The 19,289-nt window shown below is 46.2% G+C and overlaps 1 protein-coding gene across 6 annotated transcripts in view; it reads left to right on the top strand.

The window, feature by feature from the left end:
- STAG3 (STAG3 cohesin complex component) overlaps positions 1-18,006 on the top strand; it is a 29,814-nt gene extending 11,808 nt beyond the window's left edge. For 2 of the 6 annotated variants that reach the window (XM_025923176.2, XM_086691929.1), the window contains exons 9-32: positions 682-805; positions 1,526-1,624; positions 1,834-1,913; positions 2,403-2,510; positions 2,778-2,892; positions 3,055-3,160; positions 3,302-3,405; positions 3,675-3,767; positions 3,893-3,982; positions 4,242-4,442; positions 4,563-4,633; positions 4,738-4,825; positions 5,305-5,385; positions 5,468-5,560; positions 5,710-5,878; positions 6,003-6,139; positions 6,744-6,845; positions 7,360-7,508; positions 7,755-7,883; positions 7,975-8,132; positions 12,608-12,779; positions 13,027-13,131; positions 13,440-13,512; positions 14,385-15,129. In XM_025923176.2, coding sequence (XP_025778961.2) covers positions 682-805; positions 1,526-1,624; positions 1,834-1,913; positions 2,403-2,510; positions 2,778-2,892; positions 3,055-3,160; positions 3,302-3,405; positions 3,675-3,767; positions 3,893-3,982; positions 4,242-4,442; positions 4,563-4,633; positions 4,738-4,825; positions 5,305-5,385; positions 5,468-5,560; positions 5,710-5,878; positions 6,003-6,139; positions 6,744-6,845; positions 7,360-7,508; positions 7,755-7,883; positions 7,975-8,132; positions 12,608-12,779; positions 13,027-13,131; positions 13,440-13,512; positions 14,385-14,546 — 2,809 coding nt within the window. In that variant the 3' untranslated portion in view covers positions 14,547-15,129. Of the gene's footprint in view, positions 1-681; positions 806-1,525; positions 1,625-1,833; positions 1,914-2,402; positions 2,511-2,777; positions 2,893-3,054; positions 3,161-3,301; positions 3,406-3,674; positions 3,768-3,892; positions 3,983-4,241; positions 4,443-4,562; positions 4,634-4,737; positions 4,826-5,304; positions 5,386-5,467; positions 5,561-5,709; positions 5,879-6,002; positions 6,140-6,743; positions 6,846-7,359; positions 7,509-7,754; positions 7,884-7,974; positions 8,133-12,607; positions 12,780-13,026; positions 13,132-13,439; positions 13,513-14,384; positions 15,130-17,722 lie in introns of those variants that run through there. The other 4 variants (XM_086691927.1, XM_086691926.1, XM_086691928.1 and 1 more) reach the window with 4 other exon arrangements.
- Positions 18,007-19,289: the final 1,283 nt, after the last annotated feature.

Consider the following 19,289-nt stretch of genomic DNA (forward strand, 5'->3'; position numbering starts at 1 on the left):
AGCAGAGAGACAAAAGGCAGGGCTTTTCTGAGCATTTGCAACTTGGCAGGCCTTTTCCTAGTGCAGCCTGCTGTTTCACTGGGCTAAAGGCAGGGGAGTTTTACACTGTTTAAAAGAACTGGTGGAATTAAGTTAAAAATAGCATCCATATTTTTTTCTCACTGTTACCTAGATTTCAACCTCTGCCTTTCCAGAACTCTTCAGCTGATTTAATATTTTCTTCAAGTGGACATTTGGCCAACAGTTAAACTGACTTCCGAAGTCAGTTTTAAAAGGGGCATGGAAAATAAGCTCAATTATTTTATGCAGTATTACCAAAAAAATGTTAATTTTTTATTTTTAAATATTTATTTGAGAGAGAGAGAGAGAGAGAGAGAGAGAATCTCAAGCAGGCTCTGTGCTGTCAGCACAGAGCCCATCATGGTGCTCAAACTCACGAACCATGAGATCATAATCTGAACCAAAATCAAGAGTCAGATGCTCAACCAAGCAAGCCACCCAGGTGCCCCTAGAAAATATTTATTGTTTATATATTTACATTGGGAGGGAGAAATGAAAGGCTTGGAGCATGTTGTTCAGTCAAGAAAGTAGATTCTTCTATGGCAGGGAGATGTCTGGGTGGATGGAAAGTGAATTTAGAGAAAGACGGTGATAGGGGTCAGTTTATCTCTCTGTGCCTAGGGACATCCTTCCTGAGATCCGTGCTATCTGCATTGAAGAGATTGGGTCTTGGATGCAAAGCTACAGCACATCTTTCCTCACTGACAGCTATTTGAAATATATTGGCTGGACCTTACATGATAAGGTCAGTGTTGAGTCAGCTTCTTTTCCTCTGTTACCCTCACCATCTTCCCTGTCTCAAGACACCACAGCTTTTCCTGGTCCTACTGCTTAGGAGCTTCACTAGTGATCAGCCCATCAAGACAGTGAACCTCAAAACTCCGCAGTATTGGGGAGGGTAGGATGAGGTAGAAGAGAGAAAGATATATCCAGGAGATAAACACCTTAAAACCAGAGTAGAGAAAAACTTTCCCTAGAAAAAGGCAAGAAAGCTATTAATGGATTGGTGATACAGGTGCTAGGGTGGTGATAGCCAAAAGATCCTTTTCTTTTTTTTGATGTTTATTTATTTTTGAGAGAGAGACAGAGGGTGTGATCAGGGGAGGGGCAGAGAGGGAGGAGAGAAAGAGAATCCCAAGCAGGCTCCACAATGCCAGTGCACAGCCCAACGCAGGTCTCGATCCCATGAACCATGAGATCATGACCTTAGCTGAAATCAAGAGTTGGACACTGAACCAACTCAGCCACCCGGGTGCCCCAAAGATCCTTTTCATTATGATTGCTAAATTCTGCTGTGATCTTTTCATTTTTTTATATAAGAAGACAGCTGTCTGTTGTCTCTGAGTCACCCCAAAGTCCTCAGCATAGAGGACACCAAAGCCCAGAAAGAGTAATCGGAGGGGCATGGAAGCCCAGTGGGGGTTGAGTAGAGGAATAGTTAGTCATATTCCATTTTCCTCAATAGCATCGAGAAGTCCGTCTGAAGTGTCTCAAGGCTCTAAAAGGGCTGTATGGCAGCCGGGATTTGACTGCCCGCCTGGAGCTCTTTACCAGCCGCTTTAAGGTAAAATTGGGACAGTATTCCTGTGCTTGGTTCTTTCTTTGGTTCCTGTTTCCCCCACCTCATCTTTCCATTCCTATTGCTCTTATGTGTCTACAGCTATCCCAGCCTCTGCCTACTCATTCTTTTTAGGAATCTCTCAAATTCTAAGAGAGCATAATGTTTTGGGATGGATACAATGAAGTACTGAGCAACGTTCTCTCTCCTTATAGGACCGGATGGTTTCCATGGTCATGGACCGAGAGTATGATGTGGCGGTGGAAGCTGTCAAGTTACTAATACTCATCCTTAAGTGAGTCCTGGGGAATGGGGAGGCACGCATCTCAGACTTCTACCTTTCCAGCATTAGGCAGGCCCTTCCAGAGTTCTGTCCCTCCGCTTGTCATAGGTTGACTCTTCTTTCTATAACAGGTTGAAAGACAGAGGTCATTCCTGAGTTGCAGGATCTCCAGGGGGGATATTTCTTATCTTCTCTAACTCTCCATACTCTTCTGTTTTCCACTCTTCATTCAAAAGTTCTTGGGCGCCTGGGTGGCTCTGTCGGTTAAGCGTCCGACTTCGGCTCAGGTCATGATCTCGCCATTTGTGAGTTCGAGCCCTGCATCGGGCTCTGTGCTGACAGCTCGGAGCCTGGAGCCTGCTTTGGATTCTGTGTCTCCCCGTCTCTCAGCCCCTCCCCTGCTCATGCTCTGTCTCTCTCTGTCTCTTTGTGTTTCTAGCCCTAGTTGTGCTAGGGGACATCCTTCATATCCACCTGCTTTTTCTCCTTTTCTCTTGGCAGGAACATGGAAGGGGTGCTGACAGATGCAGACTGTGAGGGCATCTACCCAGTTGTATACGCCTCTAACCGAGCCCTGGCCTCTGCTGCAGGGGAGTTTCTCTACTGGAAGTGAGTAGGGTCCTCTCATTTGTTCCTTTAACACCCTCCTGTGTTGTTTCTTCTCCTGCGTCTGCTGCTGCTCTTCCCAAGGACCACCCTGCATACCTGTTAAAGTCTCTCTTTTGTTGCTTTCCCCCTCTTAACTCCTTGAGGCTTTCCTTGGCTCTGCACCTCTTTTCGTCACACGTCTCCTTGGACTCTTTCTTTCTTTCATGGAGATTATTCCACTCCTCATTTGCTCCCAGGTGTGCCCTTTCCCTGTGTTTGTTCTACCAGGCTCTTCTACCCTGAGTGTGAGACTAAAATGGTCAGTGGGAGAGAGCGACGCAGAAGTCCACGTGCCCAGAGAACTTTCTTCCACCTTCTGCTGTCCTTCTTTGTGGAAAGTGAGGTGACGTATGGGAAGGAACTATTTGGCTGTTGTGCATAAAGACCTGTGAGTAGAAAAGGATGGGACTGGCACTACAGGAAGGAGAGACATGGTTTGTCAGTAGCCACTTCCCAGAATTTTCTAACATAGCTTCAGTAACTTAACATGTACCTTCTTCCACAGCTCCATAACCATGCTGCTTATTTAGTAGACAGCCTGTGGGACTGTGCAGGGTCTCAGCTGAAGGACTGGGAGAGTCTGACAAGCCTGTTGCTGGAGAAGGACCAGAGTGCGTGCCACATGGTAGCTGGAGGAGGGGACATTTCCCCCATGAGGCATAGGTGTCCTGGGCAGTGGGGGAGTTGGGGTGACTTGGGAGATGGAGGGTGGCTAATTTGCTATTCTGGTTTTCATCCTCCTGCCAACCCAGACTTGGACGATGTGCAGGAGAGCACATTGATTGAGATCTTGGTGTCCAGTGTTCGGCAAGCTTCTGAAGGTCACCCACCTGTGGGGCGGATCACTGGGAGGAAGGTATGGTGTGAAGGGTGGGTGGGTTGGTTAGCAATAAAAGTCCAGACAGGTATGGTCTATCTTCACCCTCAAGCCTTGGGTTAGGGTGCCTCTTCTCTGCCCCTCAAGGAATTCCGTTTCTAGAAAAATAAATCTGAAGGAGGTGCCAAATGAATTATTTTTTCCTTCCTGGGCAGATGAGATTGTGGGGAGGAGGGATACACACGCACTCCCTATGGACCTAGTGTTTTTCCATATCTTTCCCTATACCCCCAAATGACTAATTCCAGGGCTTAACCCCGAAAGAACGTAAGATCCAAGCCGATGACAAGGTGAAGCTGACAGAGCACCTCATCCCCCTGCTACCCCAGCTCCTGGCCAAGGTAGAACTGCCCTACCATTCAGTACCTGGGAATGAGAGGTGAAAGGAAATGGCCCCCAGTGAGGACTGGGAGTAAGACTTAGCATACATTAGCTAGTAATTAGGTCTCCCTCTCAACCCCTACAGTTCTCAGCTGATGCGGAGAAGGTTGCTCCCTTGCTCCAGCTTCTTAACTACTTTGACCTCAACATCTACTGCACAAGGCGCTTGGAGAAGGTGAGTAGAGAGGAAGGTAAAGTTCCTACACCTTGCTGCTTTCTTGGTAGGACCAAAGGTTCTACTGCCAATATCTGGTTCTCAAGAACCCAGGTTCCAAAAAAATCAATAAGCCTTCCCTTCCATAGGCATCTTCCCCTTGAAAGTTAATGCTTTCAATTGTACTTCTCATCTCCCCCAACCCCACTCCCCTCCAGAAGACTTGCCCCCTCTTTTCCTTGCTCAGAGCACTGTGTTCTCCCATCTCTTTTTCTGTCAGCACCTGGAGCTCTTCTTGCAGCAGCTCCAGGAGGTGGTGGTGAAGCACGCGGAACCCACGGTGCTTGAGGCAGGTGCTCATGCCCTCTATCTGCTCTGTAATCCTGAGTTCACGTTCTTTGGCCGGGTAGACTTTGCCCGCAGCCAGCTGGTGGATCTGCTGAGCGACCGCTTCCAGCAAGAACTTGAAGAGCTGCTGCAGGTAGGAACTGGGGCTGAAATATGGGAAGCCCCAAACTTGGGTCCGAGGGGCCGCTAGGTGGGGAATGTGGATCTATACATTATTGGGAAAATCTTGTTGTGGACCTTTTCTCTCCCTCAGTCGTCCTTCCTAGATGAGGATGAGGTGTACAGCCTGGCGGCCACTCTGAAGCGCCTGTCTGCCTTCTACAAGTGAGCAGCTCACCTCCCATTCCCTCTTCCTATTTCTACTGGTGTCTGTGGTGGTGATTCCTCTCATTCTGTTCCTGCATCATGTTTCCATCTCTTCCCCAAAGTGCTCACGACCTGACTCGCTGGGAGCTCTATGAGCCATGCTTCCGACTCCTCCGGAAGGCTGTGGACACAGGAGAAGTTCCTCACCAGGCAAGTAGATGAGTCAGAGATGTGGAGGCAGAGGGGAGTTTTTAAGGGCCCTGTGTCCCAGGTGGCCGACTATCCCAGGCAGTTCCGGTCCCAGGGTTGTAGAGGAGACACGAGAGGAAGAGCATGTGCATATCTTTCCTTCAGTTCCACTCTAAAAGGTGAACTGTACTTTCCAGTGCCTGAAAACAGCCATCCTCTCTGGTTCCCGGGGAGTCAAGGATAATGTTGAGGGATTCTAGGAGACATCAGATAAATAAAGAAGAGGTGGCATTCCTGTCCAAGACAGAATGCTCTGAAGATTGTCCAGAATCAGATCTTTTCCCCCCAGAGAAGGAATCAGGTCTCTTCTAATCTCATTTTCTCTCTTCACTCCTTTGTGTGTGTTGCTTGTCTGTCTTTTCCTTTCTCTCTTCCTCCCTCTTTCCCTTTCTGCCCTTCACTCCTGACTCCCCCATTTTTGTACCATTTGGTTGTTACAGGTGATGCTGCCAGCCTTGACTCTTGTCTATTTTTCCATTCTCTGGACACTAACCCACCTTTCTGGATCAGGTGCTTCCCAGGTGAATATGGGTCTGAGTAGGGAGAGTGGGAATGGAGGAGCCTGTGTCTCCATTCCTCCTCCTCAAGCCACTGTCTCCACAGAAGCAGCTGTTGAGTTTGAAGGACAGGATGGTGGCATTCTGCGAACTCTGCCAGAGCTGCCTCTCAGATGTGGCTTCTGAGATCCAGGAGCAGGTTAGCATTTCCTCAAGTGGGACCAAGGAGGCATGTCACTTCTCATGGTCTGAGGAAGCCTTGTTCTAAGGAGAAATTAGCTGTGTAATTTCTGTCTTGTGAATATCCTGTCCTCTTTAAGCATTCTTTTTTCTCCCCCCCCCCCACAGGCTTTTGTCTTATTAAGTGATCTACTTCTCATCTTCAGCCCTCAGATGATTGTAGGGGGTCGCGATTTTCTTAGACCCCTTGTCTTTTTTCCTGAAGCCACGCTCCAGTCTGAACTAGCCAGCTTCCTCATGGACCATGTCTTCATCCAGCCTGGAGAACTGGGCAGTGGTACAAGGACTCTATACCCGGGGCTCAGGAAGGGTCTGGGGCTTGGGCCTGCTTCAGGCATATAAGGGCAGGAGGCCTAGATCTGTGGTTCTGATCTTTCCATTCTGCTTTTGATGTGAGCCAGGTCATTCCCAGGAGGATCATTTACAGATAGAGCAGCTGCACCAGCGGCGCCGCCTCCTGGCTGGGTTCTGCAAGCTGCTGCTTTATGGGGTGCTGGAGATGGATGCAGCCTCAGATGTTTTCAAACACTACAACAAGGTACAGTGAGGCATCAGGCTGAGTGAGCACAGCCACGACTTCAGATGCTGGAACACTGCAGGAAAGAACGTGGCGAGGATGACAGTACCAGGCTTGAAGAAAAGCAGGAGGAAAAAGGCAACAGGAGTTTAGAATAAGGGGACAAAGAGGAATTGGTAGTAAATGATTACAGAAAAAAAGCTGTTAGGAAATTCATTGGAGAGAAAGTAAGCTTATTCATCCTGTCCAGAATCTTTTTTTTTTTTTTTTCTGTGAACCCAGTCTCTGTAAACTGGGATAATATAAGAAGAAAGAAAAAAAAGAATGGAAGATGTGTACCTCAGTTTCCTCAACTCACCATTGTATTGATTTCTGTTTGCTGTGAGCACTTCTTCCCCAAGAAATGGGCTCTGAGCAGAATTTCTTCCCATATTTATTTGCCTAAACTCTGAGGTCTTCGGGCTTGGACCTATTGGTCTAGTCTGAGTTGTTTTATACTTAGATCCATGTTTCCTGACTTAACTCACTTTAGGAAGGAGACATGATGAGAAATGTAAAGGAAGAAACAACAGAACCGGTCTTGCCCTGTGGCCAAACGATATCTTCTTCATTTCCTGTCCCTCAGTTCTACGGTGACTATGGTGACATTATCAAGGAAACATTAACTAGAGCAAGGCAGATTGACCGAAGTCATTGTTCCCGAATCCTGCTGCTGAGCCTCAAGCAGGTACTCCCTTCTGCCTGGAATACCTCTGACCTGTGATATCCTTCCCTGTAGCCCACAAATTCTCTGCTCACCCTCAGCCATTTAGAATGTGAGATCCTTAAGGAACTTTCTAGTTTATTTTGACTCTTAACTTTACTTGACTGTCTTCTTCATAACTAGTAGGTCTGTAGAAACTATTAGGTGATGGGCAGTTTCCCCAACTTCATAGAAATTGAACTATCAGGACATAGGAGCACCAACAATAAAGTGATAAGAATACCTAATTTTTTTCTGCCCTGTTCTCTGTCAGTCTCTTCAGTTACTAGGGACATTTTTATTGTTACAGAGCAAGGGTGAAGTTTCTTTCTGTAGGGGTTCAGGAATAGGAACAGTGTCCTGGGAGGAAAGAAAGAGTAAAGGTAGCAGGTGGCATCCCAAGTCCTTTAGAATTTCTACGTGGAGAAAGGAATGCTGTACTTCTCTGTTTCCACTTTGTTCCTTCGTTTCCCAAATGTACCACGTCTCCTGGACACAGTTGTACACAGAACTGCTGCAAGAACAGGGGCCCCAAGGCCTGAATGAGCTTCCTGCCTTCAGTGAGATGAGGGACCTGGCCCGAAGGTTTGCCTTGAGCTTTGGGCCCCAGCAGCTACAGAACCGTGACCTTGTGGTCACGCTACACAAGTAAAGTACTGGTTAAAAGTCAGGGTACTTGATTGAAGAGGGGTGAGCCATAGGCTGTGTGCAGGGAGAGTGGGAGTGTGGTCTTGGAGGGAGGGATAAGCATGTTGAGGAGCAGCAGTCAGGTTGGCTGGTGGGTATTCTCTGGGAGACAGACTGGGAACAGGGGAAGGGTGCACTTGACAGGATGCTTCCCCGGGAGGAAAGTGAGGAGGGGCCATCTTCCTAAAATAATTCTGTTCAACCAAGGGAAGGCATCAAATTCTCCTTGTCTGAGTCTCCTCCAACTGGTTCCTCCGGTCAGCCCCCAAACCTAGCATTCCTGGAGCTCCTTGCCGAGTTTTCCCCCCGACTCTTCCATCAGGACAAGCAGCTGCTGTAAGTTAGTGGGTAATGGATAAAGATGAGGATTAGGGAGTAGTGAGGGCCTAGCAGACAAGTCAGCCTCTTCATCTCACCCCTTCCTTAGACTGTCCTACCTGGAAAAGTGTCTGCAGCGTGTCTCCCAGGCACCTGATTGTCCCTGGGGTCCAGTCACCACCTACTGCCACTCCCTCAGCCCTGTAGAGAACACAGTGGAGGCCAACCCTCAGGGCTATCCCCGCTCTAAGAAGAGGCGCACTGAAGGTAAGTGTGTGTGGATATCAGGGTAGTGAGCACTACTTCCTTCCTCCATAGCCAATACCTAGATGTAGGGTCTTTTGCCTTCTTCACACTTTTGTCTTTAGTCAAATAAAAAACATTTCACTGAGCATCTGCTATCAGTAAGGGGTACTCATTTTCTTCAGAGTTTATCTAGGCAGCTAAAAATAGCAAACCTCTGTGAAAAATCAAATAGCGACTGATGATGAGACCAAAGATGAAAATAAGAAATCTGTACATTTAGGGGGCCCCTCCTTGCATCTAGTATTCTATTATTTTCTAAATGTTAAAGATTTTCACACAATCTTTATGATTTTTTTTACTCTCAGATCATTACTTGTCTTCTAATGCTTTTTCTTTAATCTTCTTTTTTTTAATTCTTATTTATTATCTTTGTGAGAGTGTGCACACACACACATGTGAAGCGTGGGAGGGGCAGAGAGAGAGGCCAGTTGTCAGCGGAGAGCTCAATGCGGGGCTTGAACTCACAAACCTCGAGATCATAACCTGAGCTGAAGTCGGATGCTTAGCTGACTGAGCCACCCAGATGCCCTTCTTTAATTTTCTTTTTAAATATAATTTCATTTTAGGTGAAAAATATCCTAGAAATCACAAGCTTGATGTGTTCACACGTATGTGTTTTCTAGTGAACAATTGAAAATCTTGGTTCTCCCCACCCCACCCCCCAGGCAGTATCACTTATCTACTTTCTGTCTTTGGGTCTGCCTACTCTAGACATTCATATAAGTGAAATCATACCATATGTGGCCTTATGTGACTGCCTTTATTCACTTAGCATAATGTTTTTAAGGTTCATCCATGTTTTAGCATATATCAGTACCTCATACCTTTTTATGGCCAAATAATATTCTATCGTATGGCTGTGCCACATTTTATTTATCCCTGTACTAGTTGATTGCCATCTGAGTGGTTTTCATTTTTTTTTTTAATTGAAGTAGAGTTGACATACATTACATTAGTTTCAGGTGTACAATGTAGCTGATTCTATAACTCTGTATAACTTGATAGGTTATGTTGTGCTCCCCCTAAGTATAGCTGCCATCGGTCACCATACCACTGACTGTGTTCCCTGTGCTGTACCTTTCATCCCGTGACTTACTCATTTCATGACTGGAAAGCCTATGCCTCACTTGCCTTCATCCATTTTGCCCATCCTCCCACCCCTCTGCCAACCACCAGTTCTCTGTATTTATGGGTCTGTTTCCACTTTTTTAGTTCATTTGTTTTGTTTTTTAGATTTCACATATGAGTAAAATCATATCATATTTGTCTGATGTTTCTTGGCATGATACTGTCTAGGCCCATCCATTGTCCACAAAGCCCTTAAATGAGGGCTGAGTGATATATCATTGTGTATGTCTACTGTATATTCTTTATCCATTATCTGTTGTGTGTCCTTTGAAACACAAAAGTTCCTAATTTTGATGAAATCCAGATTATTTGGTTTTTTTTGTTGTTGTTGTTTGTGCTTTGGTGTCATAGCTTGAGAAATCATTGTCTAATCCAAGATCATGAAGATTTTTTAGAAGATGGTTTTCTTCTAAAAGTTTTCTAGTCTTAGTTCTTTCTGCCATCCATTTGAGTTAATTTTTGTATACGGTGTGAGGTAGAATGTAACTCTTTAAAATGTCTCTAGGTATACTACTTAAAAGTATTTTTTTATACCACTAGGAAACTCTGTTTTAATCATTTAGCTAATATCTGTTAAGGACCTATCGTGTGCAGGACACTGTGCTAGGTGTTTTAGAGGCTGTGAAGGATCCTCAAGCAGCTTACCATCTAATAGAGAAAATACATTTATAGAAAATCTAAATTATGAACCATCACCAGTAAATGATAACTTCCTGAGGGTTTTGAGAATTGACAGATTGAGGGGCTCCTGGGTGGCTCAGTTGGTTAGAGGTCTGACTCTTAGCTTCGGGTTAGATCATGATCTCACAGTTCATAAGATCAAGCCCTGCATTGGGCTGGGCACTGACAGCATGGAACCTGCTTGGGATTTCTCTCTCCCTGTCTTTCTGCCCCTCCCCAGCTTGCTGTCTCTCTCTCTTTCTCAAAATAAATAAACATTAAAAAATTTAAAAAAATTGACAGACTGAATGCTTTAGAATTCCAGGAAAGAAGGTATCACTTTGAGTTTAGTTGATCTAAAGCCTAGGAAGGCTTCACCAGGAAGATGGAGTTTAAGCTGGAGCTTGAAAAATGGACAAGATTGATGTAAGCTAAACAGAGGAAGAACGAATATCATGAGCTACCAGAGTAGCACAAACAAAACATAGGAAGGTATGAGCTGAGTATGCAGATGTTTAGGCTGGTTTGCCTAAAACGGAGGGTTTGTAAAGGTAGGAGAAAACTGAAAAGACTGGTTTCATTGTCCACTCAACAGATATTTACTGAGCACTATGTGCTGGGAATATAGCAGTGAACAAAAAAAGACAAGTCTCTTTTCTTTAGAGTGTGTGTGTGCTGTGGTGGAAAAGCAGGGAAGAGGACAGGGAAGCCTTGGTGAGGTGGGAATCGCAGTCTCTTCTCTTATTGCTGGGGGAAGGCTGGCAGAGCTTGTGAGTGTTGGGCCAGGACTGCGAGGAAGGAAGGGGTGCACAATGTCTGTAGAAGAGCATACAAGAAGGGGCGCCAGTGCACAGGGCCATGATGGCATATGCCTGTCATGTTCTGGGAAGAGCCAAGAAGGCCAATGGCCGAATGGAGAGTATGTAGGGTATAAGACCAAAGAGATTGGAGGAACCCAGAGCATATGAGGCAGAGTAAAGACTCTGGCTTTTACTCAACAGTGAAATGGGAAAACATTACAGCATTTGAACCGGAGAGTGACAGGATCTGCCTTGTTTTTAAAGGATCCCTCTGGCTGCTGTGTGAGAATGGACTGTAGAGGGGCAAGGGTAGAAACAAAGGAACCAGTAAGGAGGCTGTTGAGTGGGTAGACTGGGGGAAGGGATGGAGGTGGTGAGAAGTGGACAGATCCTGGATATATTTCTAAGGTATCACCCATAGGATTTCCTGACAAACTGGCTGTGGGATGTAAGATGAGAATTGAGGGTGAATTTGGCCTAAAAAAAAAAAAAAAAAAAAAAAAAAAAAGATTTTGGTCTAACAACTAGGTAGGATGGAGTTGATACCAACAGAAATGGGGAAGGTAGTGAATGAGTAGATTAGGGCTTGAGTATTAGCCATGTTGCTACAGGTGGAAGTGTAAAACAGACAGCTGGAGATAGGAGTCTGGAGTTAAGGGTAGAGGCAAAAGCTTGAGATACATTTGGGAGTTGGTATTTGAAATGTGAACTTGCAAGGCTAAGGAAGCCAGTGAAGATGGTGGGCAGGAGATGCTGAAAGGCTGAGCCCTCGGGCATCACACTGTGACTAGGTTGGGGAGTTGAGGAGGGGCCCGTCTGGTCCTCCCCGAGGGCACAAAATCATGTGTGTGGCTCTCACTGGCTTTCTCTAGTTCTCTGCTTAGATCAGTAGCAGCTCACTTTCCAGTTCTGGAAACTTGGGGCTGTGAACATTTACAGTGGACGAGTATTAATATCCCTTTGAAAGTACTATCGCCTGGGTTTTCTGAGATAACCTTGGATTCTTTCTGGTCCTCTACCTTTCTCAGGTCTCTGCAGCAGAGACTTTAACATTGTGAGCCCGAGGTCCTCCATTTCTTCATGTCAGAAGCATGCTGACAATGCAGCCACCTCCTGCTTTCCTGGCCTTTAGAAAATCCAGTCTCCCATTTGTCTTTTCTTGCCAGCCCTCCTGCTTCCACCCTAGCAGCTTCAGAGCTCAGGAACTCTGTTACCATTTTAAGGTTTTTTTTTTTTTCATACAAATGTTGAGGGGTGCCTGGGTGGCTCTGTAGGTTTAGGGTCTGACCCTTGATTTCGGCTCAGGTCTTGATCTCATGGTTGTGAGTTCAGGCCCCACAATGGGCTCCATGCTGGGTATACCTACAATGAATGAATGAATGAATGAATGAATGAACGAATGAAGTGATTGAGTAAGTGAATGAGTAAGTGAATAAATAAGTTTTAAAAAAAATCTTGAATGAATGAACAGGACCTCACACATCTTCATTGATTGAGACCTTGCAATCTTAAGGAATCTTATTCTCTCTCACATTCGTGTTCATGTTACTGTTTATCTGTGATTGATATATGTCTATCACATATCACATATATGTCTATTTTTTTTCTATTTTCTGAGCTGTGTCGTTTTCCTTGAACAAGTCCTAGATACTGTTGTGTAAGCCTTTACTTTTTAGTATGTCGGGTTATGCTTAATTTTTAGTCATAACCTAATGAGACCATATAAGTTTTCCATTCTCTTCTTTCTTAACTTTCCTGAACCAAAATCTGGTCAGGTCTTGAAAATGTAGAAGATGGCCCATGGCAGTACCTGGTCTGCAGTGAACATGTGCCTCTGTTGCCTTGCAGGCCCCTCCAGGCAGCAGAGAGAGGATATCTCTTCATCCCAGGAGGAAAGCCTCCAGCTGAACAGCATCCCACCCACACCCACCCTCACCTCTACAGCCATCAAGAGGAGGCAGCCTCTGGGGGGGTTGGAAGAGATGGAAGAAGGCAGCCCAGAACCGGAGCTTGTCCAAAGGTAAGGGCTGAGGAGAGCAGTTGGGTGTCCGATCTTGGTGTTTGCCATCTTCCTCCTGCCATTTCTGTTCTCTTGTTCCATGCTGTGGCACTCCATCATCATTCTCGGGTTCTTCTCCAGGCTTTTACCATTTTCTTAGCTTTAGATTTTCTTTCTCCCTATGAGCTTTTCTCCCCTGTAACATTGCCCACCTTACCCTTTTTACCCTTCACTTTTATCCCCATCACTGATCCTGCTTTATTACCAGCAGCCAGCCCCTTTCAGGCAACCAGAGGTCAAGATTGTCGAGCCCACAGCATTTCCAGACTCTACTCAACCGTTCCGGTCCTGGTCTGGGCAACCGGCTGACCAGGTGAGCTGCTCTTTGCTTTTCATCCTCACTTCACACTAGGCACCTGCTGTGAGGGATTCTCCCCTAACCTGGTGTTTCTGTGCCCATACTTTTTGGGCTTGTTTACATCACAGACCTCTTCCTTCCAGGGGTACGTGTGTCCTTAGCTCATAGAACTGATAGAAGTCAGCTGCTCTGTTTGAAGCAGCAGTGGGAGCCTGGAGCTCGCTCCACATCTGCCCATCCCACTCTCCTGGGTGCCTCCCAGATACTCTCAGGGGTCCTTAAATAGCAGTGTGAAAGCCTCTACTCTTTGCCACTGCTCTCAGACTTAGCCTTATGGAAGAGGATGAAGAAGAGATCCAGAGTGAGTTAAGTGAAGAATGGCAAGATACAGACAAGGTGAGTGGACCCAACATTCCCTTTTCTTGCTACAACCAGAGGGCTTTTTGAAAGTCCTCCAAGAATCACAGAGTAAAGAAGGGAGACCTGTAAGGTGCTTTGTACTTTTCCTGGACTTCTATTAAGGAGGGGAGGGAAAACAAATTCAAAATACCAAAAAGGGCTTGGATAACACTCCCCCTCCCAATGTCCAAATAAGTATTTTTCCTCTGAGTCTAAGGGTTGAAAGCAGTGCCAGAGCTGGAGAAGGAAGGCGGCTCACTTTCCCCAGTTCTCCCCTCACTCCCTTTCCTACCCGGCCGCCAGGCCAGCAGGAGCACATGGAAGCTGTGAGGTGATGTGGGTCTGCTGCACCACCACTCTGTCAAGTTAGTTCCTCTTAACCCCTCAGCCTCTTCATCTTTCAAATGGAGTTTTCCCTCAAACTACAAAGTGAAGGCACCTTATAAACTGAAAAGGGTTACGTGTCTGCTGCTGATATTCTCCTCCCTTCTCTGCTCTTTGCAGAGGGAGGAAGGGAGGAATAGTGCAAGGGAATGGAGGTTTTGTGCTCAGAAGGAAAAAAACAATGACTTCTTCAACAGAGACTAGAAAACAAGGCCTCTATTAACATAGTGTTTCCTAAAGTCCCCTCAGAAAAAAATGCCATTTTCTGGTTCTAAACTGAATGAATTTAAGGGACTCAATTGGCAGCCAGGAGAGGCCTGGGACTCTGGGAACTTTCTAGGTCTGAACTTTCTGCCCACCATCCCTTTGCTAGTCTCCCCTCCCTGGCTGCTGCAGGCACCCACCTGGGAAAGGGGCCTTGGTTATTGTTTGCCCATGTGACAGGGGTGAGAAGGGCCAGTCTGACTGTCACCTGCTCTCTCTAGCACTCTTCCTCTAGTGAGCACGGGCTGGATCTCTTAGATTCCACAGAGATGAACCTTGAGGTGAGTGTCCCCAAAAATACTGTGGACAGCAGGTTAAGAGGACTTTGTGTCCTTGGGAGGTGCTGGCAGGTAACCTGTGTGCTATGCAGTAGGTGGAAATAGAGGCAGTAGCCCAAGGCCCGGCCTCTCTGCTGCTTCTGGAACCTTAGGAGTAGCTGTGGGGGGAGGGCAGGAGGAGAAGTAAACTGTCATGTGGAGGACCTTGCAGTCATCTCCTTGCCCTTTGGGCTGTTCTGTCTCTGTGTTTTCCTTTCATCTTTCCCGTTACAGGATCTCTGACATGACTCTGTGCCCCTCCCCGTCTCCACTCCCCATCTCAACTTGGAAAAGGCAAACGAGAACAGAGCAGAAGGAAGCACTACTCCCAGGCTCCACTCTGGTCTCTGAGGGGAAGAAGGAGAGGTGGGCTGTGCCTGTCTAACCTGACCTTTCTCTGATGATGTTGGGATGGAGAAGCCTTAAGCCCCCAGGCCTTCTTACTGCTCCCTGGCTCTGTCCCTCTGTATTGAGAAGAGTGCCTTTTTCCTGCCACGTTTGGAGTGGGTGGGGGCTTCACCTCAGTATTGGAGAGGCACTGCCTCCTCGTGTTGAGTGGGAAGAGCCCAATAGTTTCCTGTATTTTTGGAGCATCTTTCTCAGCCTCTTTTGTATCCTTGTGATTAGCTCAATAAACTTGTTTGAATCAGCTGGTTCCCAGGGTGTGGCTTGAGATTGTTAAACTGATGGAAGTCAGGTTCTTTGCTAGTGTCTCAAGCGGCTCTCCTTCGCCCTATGGCCCAGTGTACAGACACACACCAGCCCTGCACGCGCCCCCAGGTGCCTTTGTGTACTGGCTCTCAAGGATGTAATGCTTTGTAACTGGGAGACGTGGTAGGGCAGAGGAGCTAGGAAGGCACTGGCTGCCTTTCAGTGGTTTATGTAGTGAGGACTATTCAGACTGAGGAGAGAGGGCAGAATCCTGATTGCCAGAGGGTGACCTATCTCACTACACTGAGAACAAGCCATACACCTTGGCACCCTTCAGCCAAGGATTCTTTGCAGGGGGAGTTTCATGACTTCATCCCAGAGACACCTGTTATAATTTGAAATTGTGTAGACTCTCAGTTTCTGAGTTAGGAAGAAATTTAGAAGTTATTCTAAATGTCCAACCCCCAAATCCAAGATTTTGACACTGTCTTCTCCTTTATCCTTGCCTTCCCCAGCCAGTTCTTAGCCAAATCCTCTCAAGTCATTCTGCAAAATATCTCTGATCTGTTTCCTCTCTCATTGCCACCGTCAGTTCTCACTTAGGCCGCCTCTGGACACCTGCTTCCTTGAAATTCTAACTTTTTTGTTCTTGTTCTGCTTCTTGGAAGAGCACAGCACCTCTGTTCTCTCTTTCCCCCTGACAAGCACCCAAATATGTGAAGAGACTCTTGTCACTTTCTTCTTTGACTAAGTCCACCTCCTCCTCCCTTCTCCAGCACCCTCTCTCCCAGATAGAAGCTAGAAATTGGGTTCAGGAGTCTCTGTTTGGAAAGGCAGCTGCCAGTGCTGGGCAGGGCAGCTGACCCATTCAGAGATGTTTAACCTGTATTCAGGGGGAACAGCTCCAGGGAGAGGAGCCTTTCCTATGGGATCTGGGAACAGAGTAGGAAAACCAATGTGAAGACATGGAGGTCACTAAGAATCCAGGAGGGGAAAGATTCCCAAGTTATTTAAATACCAGCCACGCTAAGGCTACTTCACAAGATCAAAAGACTTGCCAGTTCTGCAGATGTAGAGATCTGTACACATCCAGATAGCCCAGCGTGGGCAGTTGAGCCCCAACCTCAGAATACATGTGAGTTTTATATCCTGCTCCCCAAATTCTTTGACACTCTTTATTGAGAGGGTGGGTCTAGGTCCTCTCTCCTGGAATATGAGCTCTGTGATTGCTTGGTTAGTAGAATATAGTGGAAATGATGCTGTGCCAGTTTCTGAACCCAAAATTAACTAGCAGTTCCCAACCTCCTGTTTCTTGACATGTTTGCTCTTGGAACCCAATTACCATGCTGTGAGACAGCCCCCAAGCAGCCACATGGAAAGGCCATGTTTTAGGCGTCCTGCCTAGCTGAAGTCCCAGCCTACATCCAGTATCAACCACCAGATGTGCTTCAGATGTGAATCAGATGATTGTAACACCCATCTTTTGAATCTTCCAGCTGAGGCCCCAGGCCTCATCTTTTCTCAGCCTTTTCCAAATTCCTGCCCCATAGAATCCATGGACACGATAAAATGTTTACACCAAGTTGGGGTGGTTTGTTACATAGCACTAGTAACTAAAACAGAACCTTAGGGTCCTAAGACTCCAAAAGTTAGGGCACATTTATCAGTTAAAAAATTATGTAAACATTTACCACTTGTTTTATTACACACTTTAGAAATGTATGGCATGGGGTGCCTAGGTGGCTCAGTTGGTTAAGTGTCTGACTTCAGCTCAGGTCATGATCTCCCGGTTTGTGGGTTCGAGCCCCGTGTTGGGCTCTGTACTGACAGCTCGGAGCCTGGAGCCTGCTTCAGATTCTGTATCTCCCTCTCTCTCTTTGCCCCTCCCCGACTCATGCTCTGTCTCTCTGTCTCTCTAATATAATAAATAAACATTAAAAAAATTTTAGAAATGTATGGTGAGTTAATAACAAAATAAATGTTTTGAAATATTTTATTTAGCAGTACAAAATACCTTTTTGCTCTAAAAAGGCAAAGTAATTTTTTTTTTAGAGAGTGTAAGCTGGGAGGGGTACAGAGAGAGAGAGAGAGAGAGGGAGGGAGAATCTTAAGCAGGCTACATGCTTAGCAGAGAGCCCGATGCGGGGCTTGATCCCACGACCCTGGGATCATGACCTGAGCCAAAATCAAGAGTCGGATGCTCAACTGACACTGATGTAGCCACCCAGGCGCCCCGAGAAAAAATTTTAAATGGTTTAATGTTTTCTGAGGTTCTTCTTGAAAGATCAGTTTATTTTGATAATTGTCTTTTATGGTCTACATAATTGAAAGGGGTACTTCTCAAAACCTTGTGAATCCAAATGGAATAGGTGCTGCTTTGACTGCATTTACTACTTTTTTAAATAGATGAGCCAACACCCACTGAAAGTTTTCATTTGGAAGACTTATAAACAGGTCAGAAGATGCTCTCCAAGTACAATAACAGTGTTCTTAGAGGGGATACACATTGTTCAGGACCACAAAACCACAGCATCATATAGCATGTAAACTACAGTCCAACAACAATTGTGGGTTTCCCACTCTTACCTTAGGATGATGATCTTCTTAAGAGATGAACCGTGACATTTGGATCCTGGCGAGAGGATACTTCATTGTATTTTGGGGCGCCTGTAGCTCAGTCTGTTAAGCATCTGACTTGATTTTGGCTCAGGTCATGATTTCGAAGTTCATGAGATCAAGTCCTGCATCGGGCTCTGTGCTGACATCGCGGAGACTGCATGGGATTCTCTGTCTCTCCCTCTCAGCCCCTCCCTGCTTGCATGCACACACGTGTGCTCTCTTGCTCTCACTCACAAACTAAACTATAACAAAATAATTAAAAAATTACTTCATTGTATTTTTATCTTAAAAAAAATGAAAAATGTTAATCTTTTGTCCTGCATGACAGCAGTGGATATTTTGTGTAGCAGCTGAGGTGCAAACATGGCACCTTAAAAACCACAGCTTTGAAGGATGTCGTGCCAGTGAGCCCCTTGCCAACAGAAGTGGGGCTGTGGGCTTCAGAGCAGCAGCGCCAAGTGGTCAGGCCCTGGCCAGGCTGGAACCAGAGCTGAGGCCAGCTGGGGCAAGAGAGGTGGAGGCCTCTGCACAGGCTGACCTTACCTGGGTTGACAAGTGACACCAAACAGTGCTTTCCAGGGGACTGGCACTGCTGTGCATTGCCTGTTAGCTTACTATTGAATAATTGCTTTTGAATTATTTTAAGTAAACTTCAATCAAGCCTCTTTCTTTTTAACTCTTGTTGTGGCCATAAGCTCTGCAAGAAGGTGAATTGTTTGGTGTTCTCTCCTAAATTGTGAAGAGATTTTTTTCCAGGTTACTGAGAAGAGTCTTCAGCTAATAGGTAAGTCATTCTGTGTTCTGAATTCCAGGCACACTGGGATGTTACAAGAAAAAAGAGAGTCTGTGCTTGGAAGGCATGAGAGGATAAGGTGGCAGGATGGTGGAAGGTTTATTTTCACACACATTTTGAAGTCTTCCTTGAGCTCTGTAGTTCCTTCCCCGGGGTTGGGTGGATCACAGGATCTGGAAAGTCTCCCTTGAGCACAGATTCCCTGAGAGCCCTGGGTGTTGAGTTGGGATAGCCAGAGAAATAGCACTGAAGAGGGGGGAGTGTCAGGTAGGAACAGAGAACTAGAAGGGTTGCCAACCTGCCAGATGAAGCCCAGGACACTAGAGAAGCCATCTGGGTGGCAAAGGAGCCTAGAATCCTGGGTGAAACTTGAAGGAAAATATATATAAGTTAATTCAGTAGGTGAGAGCAGCAAAGGAATCGAGTGGGGTAGCAGCAGCTGAAAAAGCCTCTCCTGTCGGCACTGAAGCGGCTCATGTCAGGGGGTGGGGGGCAGCTCAGCCTAGGAACTAAGCACAGGTTCTCTGCTGATGGGGCAGAGGACTGCTGGATTTTGACAAAAACCTTGTAATTAAAATTTTTTAAATGTGTGTGGGAGAGGCAGCTCAGCATGGTTGTTAATAGTGTGGGTTCTGAAGCTAAAATTTTTGTCAAATCCTGGCTTCAGAACCCACATATTAACAACTATGCTAAGCTGCTCTCCCACAGTGAGAGCCTTGTGACCCTGGGCAAGTTCCTTCCTCATA

This window comes from Puma concolor, chromosome E3 (genome assembly GCF_028749965.1).
Source record: "Puma concolor isolate L17-30 chromosome E3, mPumCon1.1.hap2, whole genome shotgun sequence".
NCBI lineage: Eukaryota > Metazoa > Chordata > Mammalia > Carnivora > Felidae > Puma > Puma concolor.